Here is a 16,851-nt window from a genome sequence, read left to right as displayed (position 1 = left end):
GGACTGCAAAGGAAACATGCCAACAGCTCATGAGACCAGGAGACTCTCCTGGGCAGGGCTGTGCCTCATCCATTCACCATTCCCCCGTTTCTGGCACAGGGCCTGGCACACCACGGGTGCTCAACAAGGATTTGCTGAATTACACTGAACATAGCTGCAAACATAGAATCCCATCTGTTCACTAATGGCATCCAGGGAATGTCTGATTGCTTTCTGGGGTGCTGGTGGAGGTAACTTCTTGTGTCTTTTTGGGTCTTCCTGGTAGAGAGTCAAGTTTGACATCTAGTCCATAGCTCTTGTAAAGCCAACTCTCCTTTGTAGTTGGTACCAAAAGGAAAACTAGAGAAGGACCTGTAAAGTAGGTACAGAATAAATTTATAAAGTAAATAAAGGCAGGGGAATGAAGGTGCTGGAGTAGACTTCAAAACTTTCACTGCTCATTTCCTTTGCCTAGAGTTGGTCAGTGGAAAGTGATTACACGAAAATTAAATTGTGCCAAGGGCTTTGGCTTGTCAGCCTCTATAAAAGCCTGATGCAGATAGAGGATCTTGCACTGTCCGTAGCTCTCCAAAGTATTTTGCAGGGGCTTTGGAGATGCCCCAAAGGCCTGAAAATGATTGTATCTAAAAATCATGTACTTTTCACTTGTAAATTATTTCAAAGAATTAAACTCACTCCCTCACTTTCTTCTAAAACTGATTTGGTTAATTTCAATGAGAGTATGGTTAAAAAGTCCTCTTTTCTTTCTCTTGCTAATATTGAATCATAAAGCCAAGTAGACTGCTAATTTTGAAATGTGCTGGGTAGGGCTTTCTACTGATTATGTTGCTATTGATTCAAACAGTCAACAGTCTTTCGGATCATTTTTAGAGCAATGGCATGAGCAGAGCTGAAATGGAAATCAGTCTGAGATAATGAACACTCCTGCTTAGAAATCATTATGGGCTGAGTCCTGTGGGGAAAGTGCAGCACCTGGGAGTTGGCCCTGAGCTGTAGGGGGTTAGGACTCAGTGGTCAGTTAGTTCCTGGACCCAGTGCATGGGGTTCTCAATGAATGATGAATTCATTGTCTGTGTTTGAGTCAATTTGACCAGTATGAGGTGTTTTTTTCTTGTCATTTCCTTGCTGGGACATGGACATTTAAAACAACTTAATTAAGGGCTGTGGAGTTGTTTGTTGTTCATTTTTGAGGCGAAGGTCTCTGGGTAGTTGAAGGAAGGGTCTAATATAGCAATTTACTTTTCCTTGGCAAATGGAGGGCTGCTTTCCATGAACGTATGGTAGAAGTGAGCAAACTATAGCCTACAGGCCAGATCTGGCAGGCTGCTGGGTTTTGTATGGCCCATGGGCTCAGAAGAGTTTTTCAATTTTTAAGTGGTTGAAAGTAAAAATCAAAAAAGGGTAATAAAATTTCATGATATATAAAAATATGAATTCAAGTTGTCTGCTTTCTTAGTATTCATAAATAATTTTTTTGGAATGTAGCCATATCCATTGGTTTATGTATTGTCTGTGGCTTATTTCATGCGACAGTGGAAGAGTTGAATACTTGCAACAGTGACCATATGGCCTTGCAAAGCACAAAATATTTACTATCTGGCTGTTTACAGATAAAGTGTGCCAACATCTGCTGTATGTACAGGCATGGAGGACATTGCTTCCCACCAGGAGCCCTCTCCCTGGAGGGTCCATGTCCACAAGGTTCAGCTCTTGCTACCTGCAGAGATGTGTGGTTTAAACTCTGCCTGATAGGGTGGTTGAGAACATTCAAGAAAGTGGTAATGAAATAAGATTCCAATGAAATCACATTTTTGTTATCTAAATAAATTTGGCCCTTGGTCACACTTAAGGAATTTGATTAACTTACTAGAATATACTTTCAGTATTCTTTAAGACAGGTGACCAACTAGTTGATTCCTTTACTCCATTGAGGCAAGTCAGTCTGTACTGGCTTTTTCCATTTCAACCTCCTCTTCCTGTTACCCGAGTCACTTGAGAGGTTTCAGCCTATTTTCCAGCTCGAGAGAGGAGAATCTGGTCATCCCCTTGGCAAGGTAAGCAATGGTCTGGCCTGTGGCCAGACTGGTCAGCTGTTCTCTGGGGTCTGAGCCTGCATCTGCTGCTGCTGATGCCTGGATGCCAAGCTGCATGGTGTCTGGGCCATCTGGGAGTTCTGGTTCCTGGACAGCAGCATATGGAGTCTGGGAAATGATGGACTGATTGACATTTTTCACTTGTAATTAGAATATCTGGTAGAGGGCAAGTTACATTACTTGCCACTCACCTGAATACCACCTGATGCTGCTTCTTTTATATAACCACTCCTCCTTGTTCTCATCCATGGTGATAAGTGGGGCATGGGACGTGATGCCCATGGACTGAGGAGCATCAAGTGCCTTGTTTCTGGAGCTGACATGCAGTGTGACCTCCCACAACAGAGCTGTTTGAGAGGGTCCTGATGTGTTGATCCCATTGTTTCTCTACATCAATCTAGTCACAGATGATTCAACTTTGCTTTCCTAGCCAAGTGCCACTTTCACCTGCTTCTCCCATACCCTCCCCAAAGTGTGCCCCACATAGCTCACTCAACCCTGAGTAAGTGATGCAGAAATTGGAGACACCCACAGGGCATGAGGAACACCTTCCCCCACTAGCCAATCCGAACAGACTGAGCAAGGTGCTCTTATGAGAACCAGGCTTAATGTTTTAAATGGAAATCCACTGAAAAAGAATTGGTTGTGATGAGCCCTGGTATGTAAGCGATGAATCACTAAATTCTACGCCTGAAGCTAATATTACACTAAATGTTAACTACCTAGAATTTATATAAAAACTTGAAACAGTAAAAAAAGAATTCTGAATAACAACAAAAAAAGGAGTTGGTTTTAAACTATAAATTTGACTTTTACTGCCATAATTTTGGGAGAATTCTGTTAGCTCCTAAATGCCCAACTGGAGAGTCTTTTTTTAAAGGAATTGAGAGGGCTAAGCAGTGTTACAGATTTTCTCCTTGTAGATGTGTAGACACAGCTTGACAGAACAGGGTTTTTTTTTTTTTTTTTTTTTATGGTTGGGAGAATTCACAGACATGTCTGTTTCCATTCAATGAATATAAAATCCCAAACTTCTGCATTTTTCCCTGAAAAGGGAAAAACAAGAGTTGTGATTGTTTAACTTCTCCCTGTGACTTCTCTCCCCATTCTATGTCTGTCTTATATAACTTCTCTGCCTATTTGTTTCTCCTCTGCAACTATTACATCCTCTGAGGGGAGGAGCTCATCTCCCTCAGCTTTATCATTTCCTGTGGCTGCTGGCTGACAGCACACAGTAGGTCATCAGCAATGCCTATTAGCTGCATAAGTGTAAGTAGGGTGGTGGGCACTGGACCGATAGTGGACGGTGGGGAGTCTAGTCTTGTCTATACCTCTGAATGATTCTGAGCTAGATGTTCAATCTCTGAACCTCAGTTTCTTCATAGTGGAAATGTTCCTGACAATAGATGTCCCAACTCCCTGATATAATTATTGTGAGGCTTAAAGGAGGGAAGAGATCTGCAAAAACCACTTTCAGTGGTGGAAAAAGCTGCTTAAGGTAGTTTTCTTGAATCAGAAGGTTGCAAAGGCCTGTCACGGATCCTCACTGGGTGGAGGACATTGATGATGGTCCCCTTTATGCTCTGTTTTGGTGACATGGTAAATAGAATGAACAGATTCTCAACTTTCTTTTGAACCTGAATGCCACTGTGACTAGGGGCCAGCTCTGTGCCTATGCCAATATGCGGAGTGGGGGAGGTTGGAAGGATGAGAACAGATTGTACATACCGAAGACAAAGGCAGAGACATTCAAAACAAAGATGGTCTCAGAGCCTTGTGGAAGTCCTAGAATGGCCTGTTTCTTGCCTGCAATTCTCTTGGTCACAAAAGAGCACAGATGAGTTACTATAGCAACAGTTCTCCTTATGAGGTGTCCACATTAGGATGGAGGTGGAAAAGATTTTCTTATTAAAATAAGAAAGAAATTAGGTTTTCAGATCTATTTGCTCTCCACCCAAAGCATTGCTCCTTTTATGAGAATAAAGCAGCGGCTGTTATACCACAGATGTGCTTCTAATTCCTAGCATTCAAATCTCCAAACTTTCATTTTAGATTCGGCACAGTTCAATCTTGTTCTAAGACATCCAAAAGGAATGTATTTTCTTAAGAGGAAAAACAGGGTGAAACGGGTGATGACGGACCCTAGACTAGATGCTGAGCGCCTTCTTGACCTTTGACTGGGGAGACCCCATCTACCCCTGTCCCCCAGATCTGTGCCCACCATGATGCCCAGCTGCTCATCTCATCAGCCCTTCCTTTTGGTCCCTGGCTACAGGCTTGTCATGTTGTCACCTGGCGCAGTGCCTCTGTGGCATGTTTCCTGGTTCCTGCGATGTCCTGTGGTGGCAGCCCCCAGCAGGGCACCAAGGCAGGTAGGTTTGCAGATAGCTTTGGCTGGGGATCAGGTCCTGCTGTGGCCAGGGACCTACTCTTGGTTTTGGACTTTTCATTTAAGCTTATGTGGCCTCCCAAAGGACAAAGGGAAAGGCTCTCCAAACTGCGGAGAGTATACGTATGCATGTGGGTGTGCACGCGCCTGTGTGTGAACCTTTCCCTATACGTTTAATTTTGCCCCAACACGGACTTTCAAGTGTTAAGGACTTAGACATCTTGTGTGTGAAGTCTGACCACCTTGCCTGTGTGAAGCCACCTGAAGACTCAGGTAAGGAGAACCTGCTGGTCTGTGTGGAAGAGGAGACTGGGTCAGGTGCACGCACAGTGAGCTGGAACCCAAGGTCCCTGGGCATGGGGAGCCTGGGGAAGGTGAGTGACATAAAGGCTTACTTTCTCCCCTGCAGAGGAAAAAAGGCAGAACTCTGCAGACTGGCTGTCAGGATGCTGGGTGGGCCCAGGGGGGGTTCAGGACAAAGTCCACCCCAAAGTCCCCACTAATGATGACCCTGGGCTTCTTGGAACTGCCCTGGGGCTGGGACATGGGGAGTGCCCAAGGCATAAAGGGTGGCTTCCAGGACACTGGGGAAGGTCTGCCCAGACCTGTCCTAGAAGTCAGAGGCGACATGTGATAGACTTGGGTGTACATTGGGGTGAGGCTTACAAAAGGGACGTGTGGGTAGAAGCAGACAGATGGGCACTAGTAGGGAAGGGCAGAATCATCCCACTCCAGCTGGGCTTGCCTGGCTCCACTCTGCCCATGTCTGCCCCTTCCCATCCCTTCCTCCTCTTCTTCCTCTTCGCTGTCGTCTGAGTCACTGCTGCTGGAGCTCACATCTTCTATTTCTTCCTCCTCTTCTTCCTCCTCAGTCTCTTCTTCCCCATGCCCTGGTTCTTCATGTTTCTAGACGTAGGGAGAGAAGGGACATGCTCATCAGGGGCTGATCAAAAGCTGCTTTGGAACTTAGATGTTTCTCCCTCTATTAAGGGAATATTTTGGGCCCCGTGGATTCCTTTCCCTTCACGCTAAATCCGTGGGACTGGAGACCTGCCTCCTGTCGGGGAGGTCCTCTGGTAAAAGGGAAATGGGAGGGCTAAGGACAGAGAAGAATTAACAAATTCCAAGATCTGGACTCAAGGTAAATTACATGTTTTAAACACAAGATATCAAAGCCCATCCCTTCCATCGTTTAAAGAACCTTTTATGCTAAGGTTTGCTTTCTGGCATTTTTGAAGCCTGTCTGTATGGAACTTTCCAAGTCTTAAGTGTTTGCTTTTCCATGAGAGAATGGTATTTAAGCTTATAGCCTCTTTTTTTTTTTTTTAATTTTTTAAATGTTTTATTTATTTCTAGGCGAGAGAGAGAGACAGCGTGAACAGGGGAGGGTCAGAGAGAGAGGGAGTCACAGACTGAAACAGGCTCCAGGCTCTGAGCTGGCAGTCAGCACAGAGCCCGACGCGGGGCTCGAACCCACGAACCGCGAGGTCATGACCTAAGCGAAAGCCGGACGCCTAACCGACTGAGCCACCCAGGCGCCCCGCTTATAGCCTGTTTCTAGGTGAGATATATTCTCAGAGCAGAAGGTCTTCCAAGCCAAGACTCAGGTGTATTCCCCCTCAGAAATATTCCCTTGGGAAGGACAAAGTGGATGGTCCTCATTTTCCACGCTTTCCTTCACCCTCTGAGACTTGTGTCCTCAAACTCAACCCTACTCTTTTCCAGTTCCATTCCCCCTACCCTTCTGAACAGTTTTTTGGTGATTCTGAGTTGATGAAACAGCCATAAAAGATGTTTGCTCTTGTGTGCTCGTGTCCCCTCTCTGGAGTGGCTTCCCTTCTACTGTGCCCTGCACCCATCCCACCTCATTCTTCATGGCCTCTCTCAAGCTAACCTCCTCCAGGAAATCTTTGCTGAACACTTGCGCCTCAATGGATCGCCCTACTCATGCTTCTCTGACCGTTGGAAGCAGCGAGTTAGCCCTTGGCAGGAACACTCTTGCCTGGTACTCACATTGTTCTAGGCACAGTGGCTTATTTGCCGCACCTAAGGCTCAGCTCTCTGAGGGAGAAATGCTGGCATTTCTGCAGTGGGGCACTCAGCATTGTACCTACACCCCACTCTAGGAGAGGCTGAGCTGCATTGGCACTCTGGCTATGAAATTGGAGCATGAGGCCAACTCAGGGGGACCCTGGGGACCAAACCGGGAGAATCTTCGTTTCTCAGTGACTTTCCTTATCTTCCCTTCCTTCCTGCTCCTGTCTCTACCACCACCACCACCCCGGGCCCACGGGCAGACCACAGGGTACTTTGATATTAGTATGTCCAGAGCTGGGGTCTTAGGCCCTCAGGGGTGGATGCCGGAGGCTGCTGGCTAACTGAAAGTTATAAATGTTAGGATCTGGTAACCTTGAGTTGAATACTGGCACTACCATTACCAGCTATATAAGACTGAGCACTTTTACTTTCTTCTCAGAGTTGGTTCCCACCTTAGTAAATGAGGATGAGGACTCCTACTTCACAGGAGGCTGCGAAGATTTGTGCAGTGTCTGGGATAATGGGGACTCACCGAATGGCAAGTATTGCTGTTGTATTTTTGTTTTAACCTGTTCTGAGCCCTTAAGTGAGCTCTGCAGGCAGTATGGAGCAAAGCCATCTAATTTACACTGTTAATCAAAAATTCAATACTGAGTTTATAAGTGTTAGTCAGCGCTGAGTTTAATACTATGGGGGAGGCAGGCAAGGGAGAGACAACACATGGCTGCTTGCCTTAAGAAATGTCTGGTTCTGTTCGGAGGGGGAGAGCAATTCACACATTTTTAATCAGTGAATGCAGCTGGTAGGAAAGTATGGTCCATGCAGGTTGCATGGGCTGGGCTAGTTGGGGCAGGGCTTCCAGCGGAGGAAAGATGGAGCTGGTGGAGGGGAAGCATCCTGCCCCAAGATCCCAGCCCCTGCATGAGGATCACCTCCATGGGGTTGACTGTGATAGTGAGCGCAGAGTCGTCCCAATCCATCTCAGCCTCCTTGGCAGCCTCAGTCTCCTGGGTGAAGTGCTGGTGGGCAATCCGGACCCGGTACACGCCCATGGCCACGACAAACACCAGCATGCACACGGAGATGATGATGACCACTGTGGCGATGCTTGGGACCACTGGAACAAGGAAGGAATCCACATGACATGGTGAACGGAAGGACTAAACCAGTCTTGGGATGGAGTGTGAATGAAACATCCATGTGTAGGTTAAAATCAGCCCTACCATTTCTCAGCTGTAGAACTCTGGGCCAGCTCCTTACCCTGTCTGGGCTTTCTTTTCCTCACCTGTATAATGGATTTAATAATTCTTACCCCATGGTGATGGTGAGAAGTAAATGAAATATCTGATGTAAATTCTTTCTATCTCTTGCTTTCCTCCCTCAAATTCTAGGGCAGCTTCCACTGAGAGCCAGAAAACTGTGGAACTTCATAGGGCTGGAGTGCCCACCGGCCAGTAATACAAACGGCAAGACTAGAAGTATGATTGGGAGACCCCAATATGGTGTATGTATGCATGAGTGTGAGCATATGAAGGGGTTCATGGAAAGCTTCACACAGGATGTGGCTCTGAGTTAGGCCTAAAAGACTTGGAAGATTTTACCCTAGCACTCTGTACTAAATTTTGTGATGATATATTGTGTGTACTTCTTTCCCAGGCCCCTTACTGAGGCTGTGAGTACTTCAGAGGCAGTGCCCTCAGCTTTTCCATTTCTGAGTCTCTCCTTCAGCTCGGGTCCCTGTGGCTGTTGCACCATACCTGTTAGCGGATGGTCTTGAATCACAGTGATCACTTGATATCCTGAGGCCCTTCCTCCCAGGCCACTTACCTGAACTGCGCTGGATGCTACTTCGGGCCTCAGGGTGGTGGACAGACTGCAGGAAGGGAGGCTGCACGATAAGGTGGCTGACATGCTCCTTGTCTGAGATTCTGACCTCATGGAGGACGCTGACCTGGGAAGAGCAGGGAGAGGTGCTGCTGACCAAGAGTGGCAGGGGGGCCCAAACAAATGGGGAACAAGTGGGTGAGTCTGAAATTCCCTAATGATGACAGGGCTCACTCACCTCAAGGTTGAACTCATTACTGGTATAACGTCCATTGAGTTCTGAGCACTTGATTCTGAACCGCCGGGACTCCAGGGAAGCCGGATGCCAGTTGCGATAGCGGATGTGATGCAGCACTTGCTCATAGCGGCTCATGGAGCCCACACCTGTCATAAGAAGGCAGCAGATGGGGAAGACAGGCTGTGGCTGCTGAAACTTGAGGATCTTCTGAATTTTAGATGTTTAAGGGCAGACAATTTGCAGGCATAGAAGTTCTAAGGACCCAAGTAAACTGACCCATGGATTTTCCAAATACGTTAGGCTCTGACCAGAATGTTTGGCCTCAGTCTGTCAAATGCTGCTATAATATGTGTTAAGATCAAACATTATGAGAGAAAGCATGCACCTACTTTCTATAGATGTCCCCAGGAATGGGAAGTGGGCCAGGTCTACAAGATACTGGAGTAGTTCACTGAAGGAGGGGTTAGAAGTCCATGCTCTGAGATCAAGGGTCTCCACATGACCCCTATTCCACAGGTGCCAGAGTGCTGTCACACTCATGACTTGCATGAGGGCACTCTGAGAGGAGACCACCAGGTGAAGGAGCCAAGTGTGGCCTTACCATAGATGGAGTAGCCTGCGGTGGAGTTAGTGGCATCCAGGTGTCGCTGATGGAGCTCACTGTGATTGAGCTCTAAGCATTCCTGTCTTGGGTCCAGGTCCCCTCCAAGTACCAAAATGTCACAGAAATCTAGGTTATGAAGCATTTCTTCTAAGACTGCTGATTTGGGGGCTGAGGGAAGACAGACACATGGGAAACACAGGCATGAGGACAACTCAGACAGTAGGCCTTGTATGTCATCTTCCTCCTCTGTGACTCACCCTCCAGGGTCAGGCTTGGTCAGAAGAGGTTATGACATCCCAACCAATGCCTTGACTGCTCAGATGAACCAGGCAGACCCCGAGTGGGGGGGCATGGGTTTGTGTGAGAAGCATGAAAATAGCAGTCAAAACATGAATGTGAAGACCAGCTCTGCTACAGAGATGCTTATACTGTTAGAGAAACTACTTACCTCTCAGTTTCCTCATCTGTAAGGAGTGTGAGGGTCTGGAGAGGATTGCAGATTGTGTCTGTTACCCGCAACAAGCCCTGAGTTTTTCAAGGGTAGAGGCACTTTTTATGAATGACTCCTCAATATCTAAGCCAGGGGCTCATATAGAGTCTATCACTATGCATTGTTAATATAATTAAATGGTTAAGTAAACTGGTTAGTTGGCAAGCTTCTGGTCATTCTAACAATCCTTGCCTGGTTTTATGACAGCAAAGTTCCCAAAGGGATGTCTGAATATTTGAATGCTAGACAGGCTAGCAGTCCTAGCTTAAAGGTGATGGGGACTTTTGGGGAGGATGGCAGAGTAGGAGGACCCTAAGCTCACTTTGTCCCATGGAAACACCTTGATAACACTACATCAGTGTAAATAACCCAGAAAATAATCTGAAGATTGGCACAACAGACTCCACAACTAAATGTAGAGAAGAGTCCACATGGAAGAGGATAGGAAGAACAGAGATGTACTCAGGAGCTAAACGAGACCGTGGGAGGGAGAGATGCCATGGGTACAGGTAGGGGAAAAACACAGATCCTCAGACAAGGCACCCCAGGGATGGGGAACCTGCACAGAGAAGATGAATCCCCAAACCATTTGGCTTTGAAAACCAGCTGGGCATAATTTCATGAGTTCTTACATTTAGCAGGGCTTAACACCTAGAACATTAAAAATTAGGGAGTTTGGCTATGGGGGAGCCAGAGGGTGACCGGAAGCTCAGTCCCTGTCCTTCCAGAACCAGCACAACAGCCCATGGGGATACAGCATAGAAACAACAGTTTGAAAAATGTCTGGGGGATACAGAAGGGAGATCTGTTAACTAATCTCAGAGTATGTGGTAGAGGGACAGAGATCATTGGGAGACTGCCCCAGGAACAAAGGAGCTGATAGGCACCATTTCCCTCCCCTGCTCCCCAGCCTACACACACAGACACCTGCAGGAACGAGCACAGCACCAACATATTACCTAACGTGCTAACTGCATCTGCCCCCCAGGTTCAGCTGCAGATAGGCCCTCTCCAGGCAGGCCTCTGCTCTAGGTCCCCTCCCATAGCAGATGTACTTCAACCTTGGTTAAACCAAGTGCCATGCACTAAGTTCTCCTGATGACTGGCCCCCTCCAAAATGCCTTTGGCTGGAGCCCATCCAAAGCGGTGCCACAAGCCTGGCAGTGTGTAAGCAACCCCAAAAGGACCAGCACCACTCCAAAGTGATTCCCGTCCTGGAAAAGGGGAAGATAATCACACATACCAGCCAGACTGCAGCCCTAGCAGTAGGCTGGGGGCAGGTATCTGGTCTGACTGTAGGCCCCATCCACTAACAAAAGGGTCTCAGACGGGAGCACACACAACATACACATAGAAGACATTCCTGAAATGCCAGGCTGTGGTCAACATGGGGCACTACAGGACCTCTCTTTCATAAGGCCACTACTTTCCAGAGCAGTACATGTAGCTGACATTCCTAACACACAAAAAGTTAGACATAATGAGACAGGAATATGTCCCAAATGAAAGAACAGGACTAAATAACAGCAAGAAGCCTAAACAGAAATGAGAAGAGTAATATCTGTGATGGAGAATTTAAAGTAATGGTCCTAAAGATACTCACTGGACTGGTGAAGAGTGGAGGACCTCAGTGAGATCCTCAACAAAGAGAAAACCTAAAGAACCAATCAGATGAAGAACTCAATAGCTGACAATAAAAATACACTAGATGAAATAAATGGTAGACTAGAGGAAGGAGAAAGGATCAGTGACCTAAAGAACAGAGTGATGAAAAGCAATAAACCTGAACAGGAGAGAGAAAAAAGAAAAGAGACTTAGAGAACTCAGTGACACCATCAAGCATAACACCATTCACAATATAGGGATCGCAGCAGAAGAGAGAGAAAAGGGGTAGAAAATTTGCTTAAATAACAGCTGCAAAATTCCCAAATGTGGGAGGAAAACCAGAAATCTAAATCCAAGAAGCACAGAGAGCCCCCAATAAAATCAACCCAAGGACGTTCACACCAAGATACAATAATTAAAATGACAAAAAGTAGTGACAGAAAATTTTAAAAACACCAAGAAAAACAGATACAAGGGAAGCCCTATAAACTATCAGCTGATTTTACAGCTGAGAGTTTGAATATATCATGCCACTCTCTTTTGGCTTGCAAAGTGCTGAAAGGGAAAAAAAAACAAAAAACCCTGCAACCAAGAATACTCCATCCAGCAAGGCTATCATTAGGAACAGAAGGAGAGAAAGTTTCCCAGGCAAACAAAACAAAACAAATGAATTTATGGTGACTAAACCAGCACTACAACAAATGTGAAAGGGGATTTACTGAGTGGAAAGATTGTAAGTAGAAGAAAGAAATGTAGGAAGCACAAAAGCAGTAAAAAAAATAAGTATATCTGTAAAATTCAGTCAAGGGACTCACAAAATACTGTAAAGTATGACACCATGTACCTAAAATGGTGGAGGTGGAGAGGAGTAAAGAATGGGTTCAAACATAAGGGACCATTAACTTGATATAGATTGCTGTATGCAGAAGATATTATATACAAACCTAATGGTAACCACAAATCAAAAAACCAGAACAGATATGCAAAAAATAAAGGACATCCAAGTATATCACTAAAGAAAACTAACCGTGCGAGAACAAGAGAAGAAAGGAACAGAGATCTACAAAAACCAACATAAAACAAGTAACAAAATGGAAGGGTACATACCTATCAATAATTACCTCAAATGTAAATGGACTAAATGCTCCTAAAAAAGACACAGGATGATGGAATAGATAAAAACAAGACCCATCTATATGCTGCCTATGAGACTCCTTTTGGGGGAGGAGGCAAGATGGCGGAGAAGTAGGACGCTCCATACATTTCATTTGCCTCCATCTCTCAAACGGAGAAGGCCTGAAGCCATAGGAACCCTTGCAGAATCCAGGAGTTTGGGAGGAAAAGGAGACAGAGTCTGCTGAGAAAATCTTATAGTGTGAGTGCGAACTGGGGAAGATAAAAACGGGCCAGGACCAGAGACATGGAGGGAGGGGCGGGGGCCCCCTTTGCGGGGAGCCGCGGGGAGTCTAGGGGTAAAGAAAGAGCAGCTGAAACTGCTCAAGAAACTGTCCCTGTCCCTGGAGAAGAGAAAAACCTCGGCTCAGGACACACAGGGATCCGGTTTCCAGCTGTGCAGCTGAACTTGAGCTGGACTCACTGGTCCCAGGCAACGCAGGGAGAAACCCTCCTCTGCTCGCCAGCTCGACCTGGAGGGGAAGCTGTGGTTCCTGAAGCCGCTCAGCCACTCTTCTTGCTCAGCTAGATTCCCAGTGGGGAGGTGGCCAGCTTGAAACTGCTCCGAGGGATTTGGCCTGTGGGTTTATATTTTGGGCTGTATCAGTGGGGCTGGCAGAGTAAGATCTGGAAACGAGGCGTGCCTTGGGACATAGAGCACGGCCCACCTTGGCTATGTCCATAGCACAGGGACATCAGACCCAAAAGAATGAGTTGCAAAGCTTGGTTCGAGAGGTGACTGGGGCGCTGCCATTTTTCTCCCCACAACCACCAAGGTGGGACCTCAGGGAGTGGCCAGAAGGATGCAGTGGAGGCTTGGAGGCTAAGACCCACCTACACCAAACCACGCCAATCCCTGCTAGAGTTTTTTTTTTTTTTTTTAACTCAGCCTGGGGCAAGACCAACAAGGATGCACTACAGTGGTTAATTCTAGATCAATTCTTTCTATTCAGACATAGTTTCCCTTGTCACATTTAATCCATTCTCTGGATGTATATCCTACACCTCCACCGCTATCTTTCTCTCTCTCTCTGGAGTAATTAGACCATATAGTTTCTCTGAGTAACATTATGTTCATTTCTTTCTCCTCACCTCTTACCATATTATCCTCTTTTTCTCTCTGAATTAAGACTCTTAGTCTCTCTGCCTGGTCATTTCTCTTCCAATTTCACTTCCTCCCCACCCTGTCGTTTCTCTCTTTGTATATGCTCTTCCATCAGCACTGCATATATCCAGTTCTTTATTTGTAGCTGGGGATTCTGGTTTTATGCTCTTAGACTGTCCTGTGTCTTTTGGGTTTTTTCCTTGTTTCTTTTCTTTTTACTTTATTTTTATTTTTATTATTTGTTTTTCCTGCTCCCCCCCCTTTTTTTTTCTTTTTCTTTTTCCCTTTCAGTTTGCATGTTTGTTAGATTTGTCTGTGCGTTTCTGTGCCTTTGTTCCCTGTGTGTGTGTCTGTCTGTTTTCTTTTCCAGGACTACCTCAAGAAACAAGCCAAAGTACACATGGTGGAGAGTCCCAAATACCACTACAAGTAGGGAAATAAAATAACGAAAGTCTCAACAAGAGAGACCAAGAGACACCATTCAAAGAACACTTCCTGAACGGACAGGCCCTGGATAGTCAAAGAGCTTTCTTTAATACAGCAGTACTCACAGGTGCTGAGTGCATAACAAGCTTTTAAAACCAGCAAGAGACAGAAAGCTAGCCAAAATGACGAAACAGAAGAACTCTCCTCTAAAGAAATTTCAGGAAGAAATGACAGCTAAAGAACTACTCAAAACAGATAATAAGCAATATAACTGAAAAATAATTTAGAATAGTCATAGAATTAATCGTGGGGATTGAAAAAGGCATGGAAGAAATCAGAGAAACTATTGCTACAAAGACTATGGAGCTTAAAAATAGTTGTGATGAATTTGAAAAATGCTATAAACGAGGTGCACAATAAAATGGAGGTGTTCAATGCACAGACTGAAGAGACAGAGAGGAGAATAGATGAATTAGAAGACACAATTATAGAAAAAGAGGAAGCTGAGAAAAAGAGATAAACTGACCAGGAACATGAAAGGAGAGTTTGGAGAGTTCGAGAGCTGAGTAATACAATCAAACAGAACAATATCCATATCATAGGAATCCAGGAGGGGAAGAGAGAGGGAAAGGCGCTGAAGGAGTCCTTGAACAAATTATAGCAGAGAACTTCCCCGACCTGGGGAAGGAAACAGACATTGAACTCCAAGAGGCACAGAGAACTCAGTTACTCAGACGTCACTTGAATCGATCTTCTGCACAACATATCATAGTGAAACTGGCAAAATAAAAGGACAAAGAGAGAATTCTGAAAGCAGCTAGGGATAAAAGGGGCTAACATACAAAGGGAAACCTATCAGAGTGGTTACAGACCTATCTACTGAGACTTGGCAGGCCAGAAAGGAATGGCAGGAAATCTTCAAAGTGATGAACAGAAAAAATATGCAGCCAAGAATCCTCTATCCGGCAAGCCTGTCATTCAGAATAGCAGCAGAGATAAAAGTCTTCCCAAATAAAAAGTGAAAGAATTTGTCACCACTAAACCAACCCTACAAGAAATCCTAAGGGGGACTCTATGAGGGAAATGCTGCAAGGAATACAAGGTATCAGAGACACCACCACAAGCATGAACCCTACAAAGAACACAATGACTCTAAACCCATATTTTTCAATAATATCACTGAATATAAATGGACTAAATGCTCCAATCAAAAGACATAAGGTAGCAGAATGGATTTAAAGACAAAAATCCATCTATTTGCTGTCTACAAGAAACTCATTTTAGACTGTAGGACACCTTCAGATTGAAAGTAAGCGGATGGAGAAATACAGATCATGCTACTGGAAGTCAAAAGAAAGCTGGAGTGGCTATACTTATATCAGACAAACTGGACTTTAAAGGCAGTAACAAGGAACGAAGAAAGGCATTATATAATAATTACAGGGTCTATCCATCAGGAAGAGCTAACAATTACAAATGTCTATGTACCAAATACAGGAGCACCTAAATACATAAAACAATCACAAACCGAAACAATTTTATGGATAAGAATGTGTTAATAGCATGGGACTTTAATATTCCACTTACACCAATGGAGAAATCAACTACACAGAAAATCACTAAAGAAACAATGGACTTGAATGACACATTGGACCAGATGAATTTGACAGACATATTTAGAACTCTCCATCCTGAGGCCATGGAATTCACTTTCTTCTCAAGTGCGCATGGCCCATTCTCCAAGATAGATCACATACTGGGACATAAAGCAGCCCTCAATAAATATATAAGAACTGAGATCATACCACACACACTTTCAGATCACAATTCTATGAAACTTGAAATCGACCACAGGAAGAAGTCTGGAAAGACTTCTAGTCTTCTAGTAAAGAACACCCTACTAAAGAATGAATGGGCCAATCAGGCAATTAGAGAAGAAATTTAAAAATATATGGAAAAAATGAAAATAAATTTCAAATTCTATACGCTGCAGCAAAGGCAGTCCTAAGAGGAAAGTACGTTGCACTCCAGGCCTATTTCAAGAAATCAGAAAAAGTGCAAGTACAAAATCTAACAGCACACCTAAAGGAACTAGAAGGAGAGCAAAAAGCACCCAAAGCCAGTAGGAGAAGAGAAATAATAAAACCCAGGGCAGAATCCAAAAAAAAAACAAAAACAAAACAAAACAGTTGAACAGATCAATGAAACCAAGAGTTGATTTTTTGAAAAAATAAATAAAATTGACAAACTTCTAGCCAGGCTTCTCAAAAAGAAAAGAGAGAGCATCCATATAGACAAAATCATGAGTGAAAATGGACTTATTACAACCAACACCTCAGAAATACAAGCAACTATCAGGGATACTATGAAAAATTATATGCCAACAAACTGGACAACTTAGAAGAAATGGACAAATTCCTAAACACACACCCACTACCAAAATTCACATGGGAAGAGATAGAAAAACTGAGCAGACCCATAACTAGTGAAGAAATGGAGTTATCAAAAATCTCCCAACAAGTAAGAGCCTTGGGCCAGATGGCTTCCTTGGGGAATTCTATCGGACATTTAAAACAGAATTAATACCCATTCCTATGCATCAGCATTTCTGTATCCCTTGGGTAACTTCCTAGCAGTGCTATTGCTGGGTCCTAGGGGAGTTCTATTGTTAGTTTCCTGAGGCACCTCCACACTGTTTTCCAGAGGGGCTGTACCAGTTTACATTCCCACCAACAGTGTAGGAGGGTGCCCGTTTCTCCACATCCTTGCCAGCATCTAGAGTTCTCTGATTTGCTCATTTTAGCCACTCTGACTGGCATGAGGTGGTATCTCAGTGTGGTTTTGATTTGTATTTCCCTGATGAGGAG

General features: G+C 44.8%; 1 protein-coding gene across 1 annotated transcript in view; it reads right to left on the bottom strand.

Annotated features, from left to right (window-relative positions):
- Positions 1 to 3,045: 3,045 nt before the first annotated feature.
- Positions 3,046 to 16,851, bottom strand: part of CLSTN2 (calsyntenin 2) — a 634,687-nt gene continuing 620,881 nt past the window's right edge. Inside the window, exons 13-17 of the mRNA XM_039248556.1 lie at positions 9,183 to 9,353; positions 8,582 to 8,727; positions 8,347 to 8,470; positions 7,452 to 7,636; positions 3,046 to 5,388 (exon numbers count right to left, since the gene is read on the bottom strand). Coding sequence (XP_039104487.1) covers positions 5,185 to 5,388; positions 7,452 to 7,636; positions 8,347 to 8,470; positions 8,582 to 8,727; positions 9,183 to 9,353 — 830 coding nt within the window. The 3' untranslated portion in view covers positions 3,046 to 5,184. The remainder of the gene's footprint in view (positions 5,389 to 7,451; positions 7,637 to 8,346; positions 8,471 to 8,581; positions 8,728 to 9,182; positions 9,354 to 16,851) is intronic.

The sequence above is a fragment of the Hyaena hyaena genome, unplaced genomic scaffold (genome assembly GCF_003009895.1).
Source record: "Hyaena hyaena isolate Hyena2069 unplaced genomic scaffold, ASM300989v1 scaffold_311, whole genome shotgun sequence".
Taxonomy (NCBI): Eukaryota; Metazoa; Chordata; class Mammalia; order Carnivora; family Hyaenidae; genus Hyaena; species Hyaena hyaena.
This window is presented reverse-complemented; position numbering and strand designations above follow the sequence as displayed.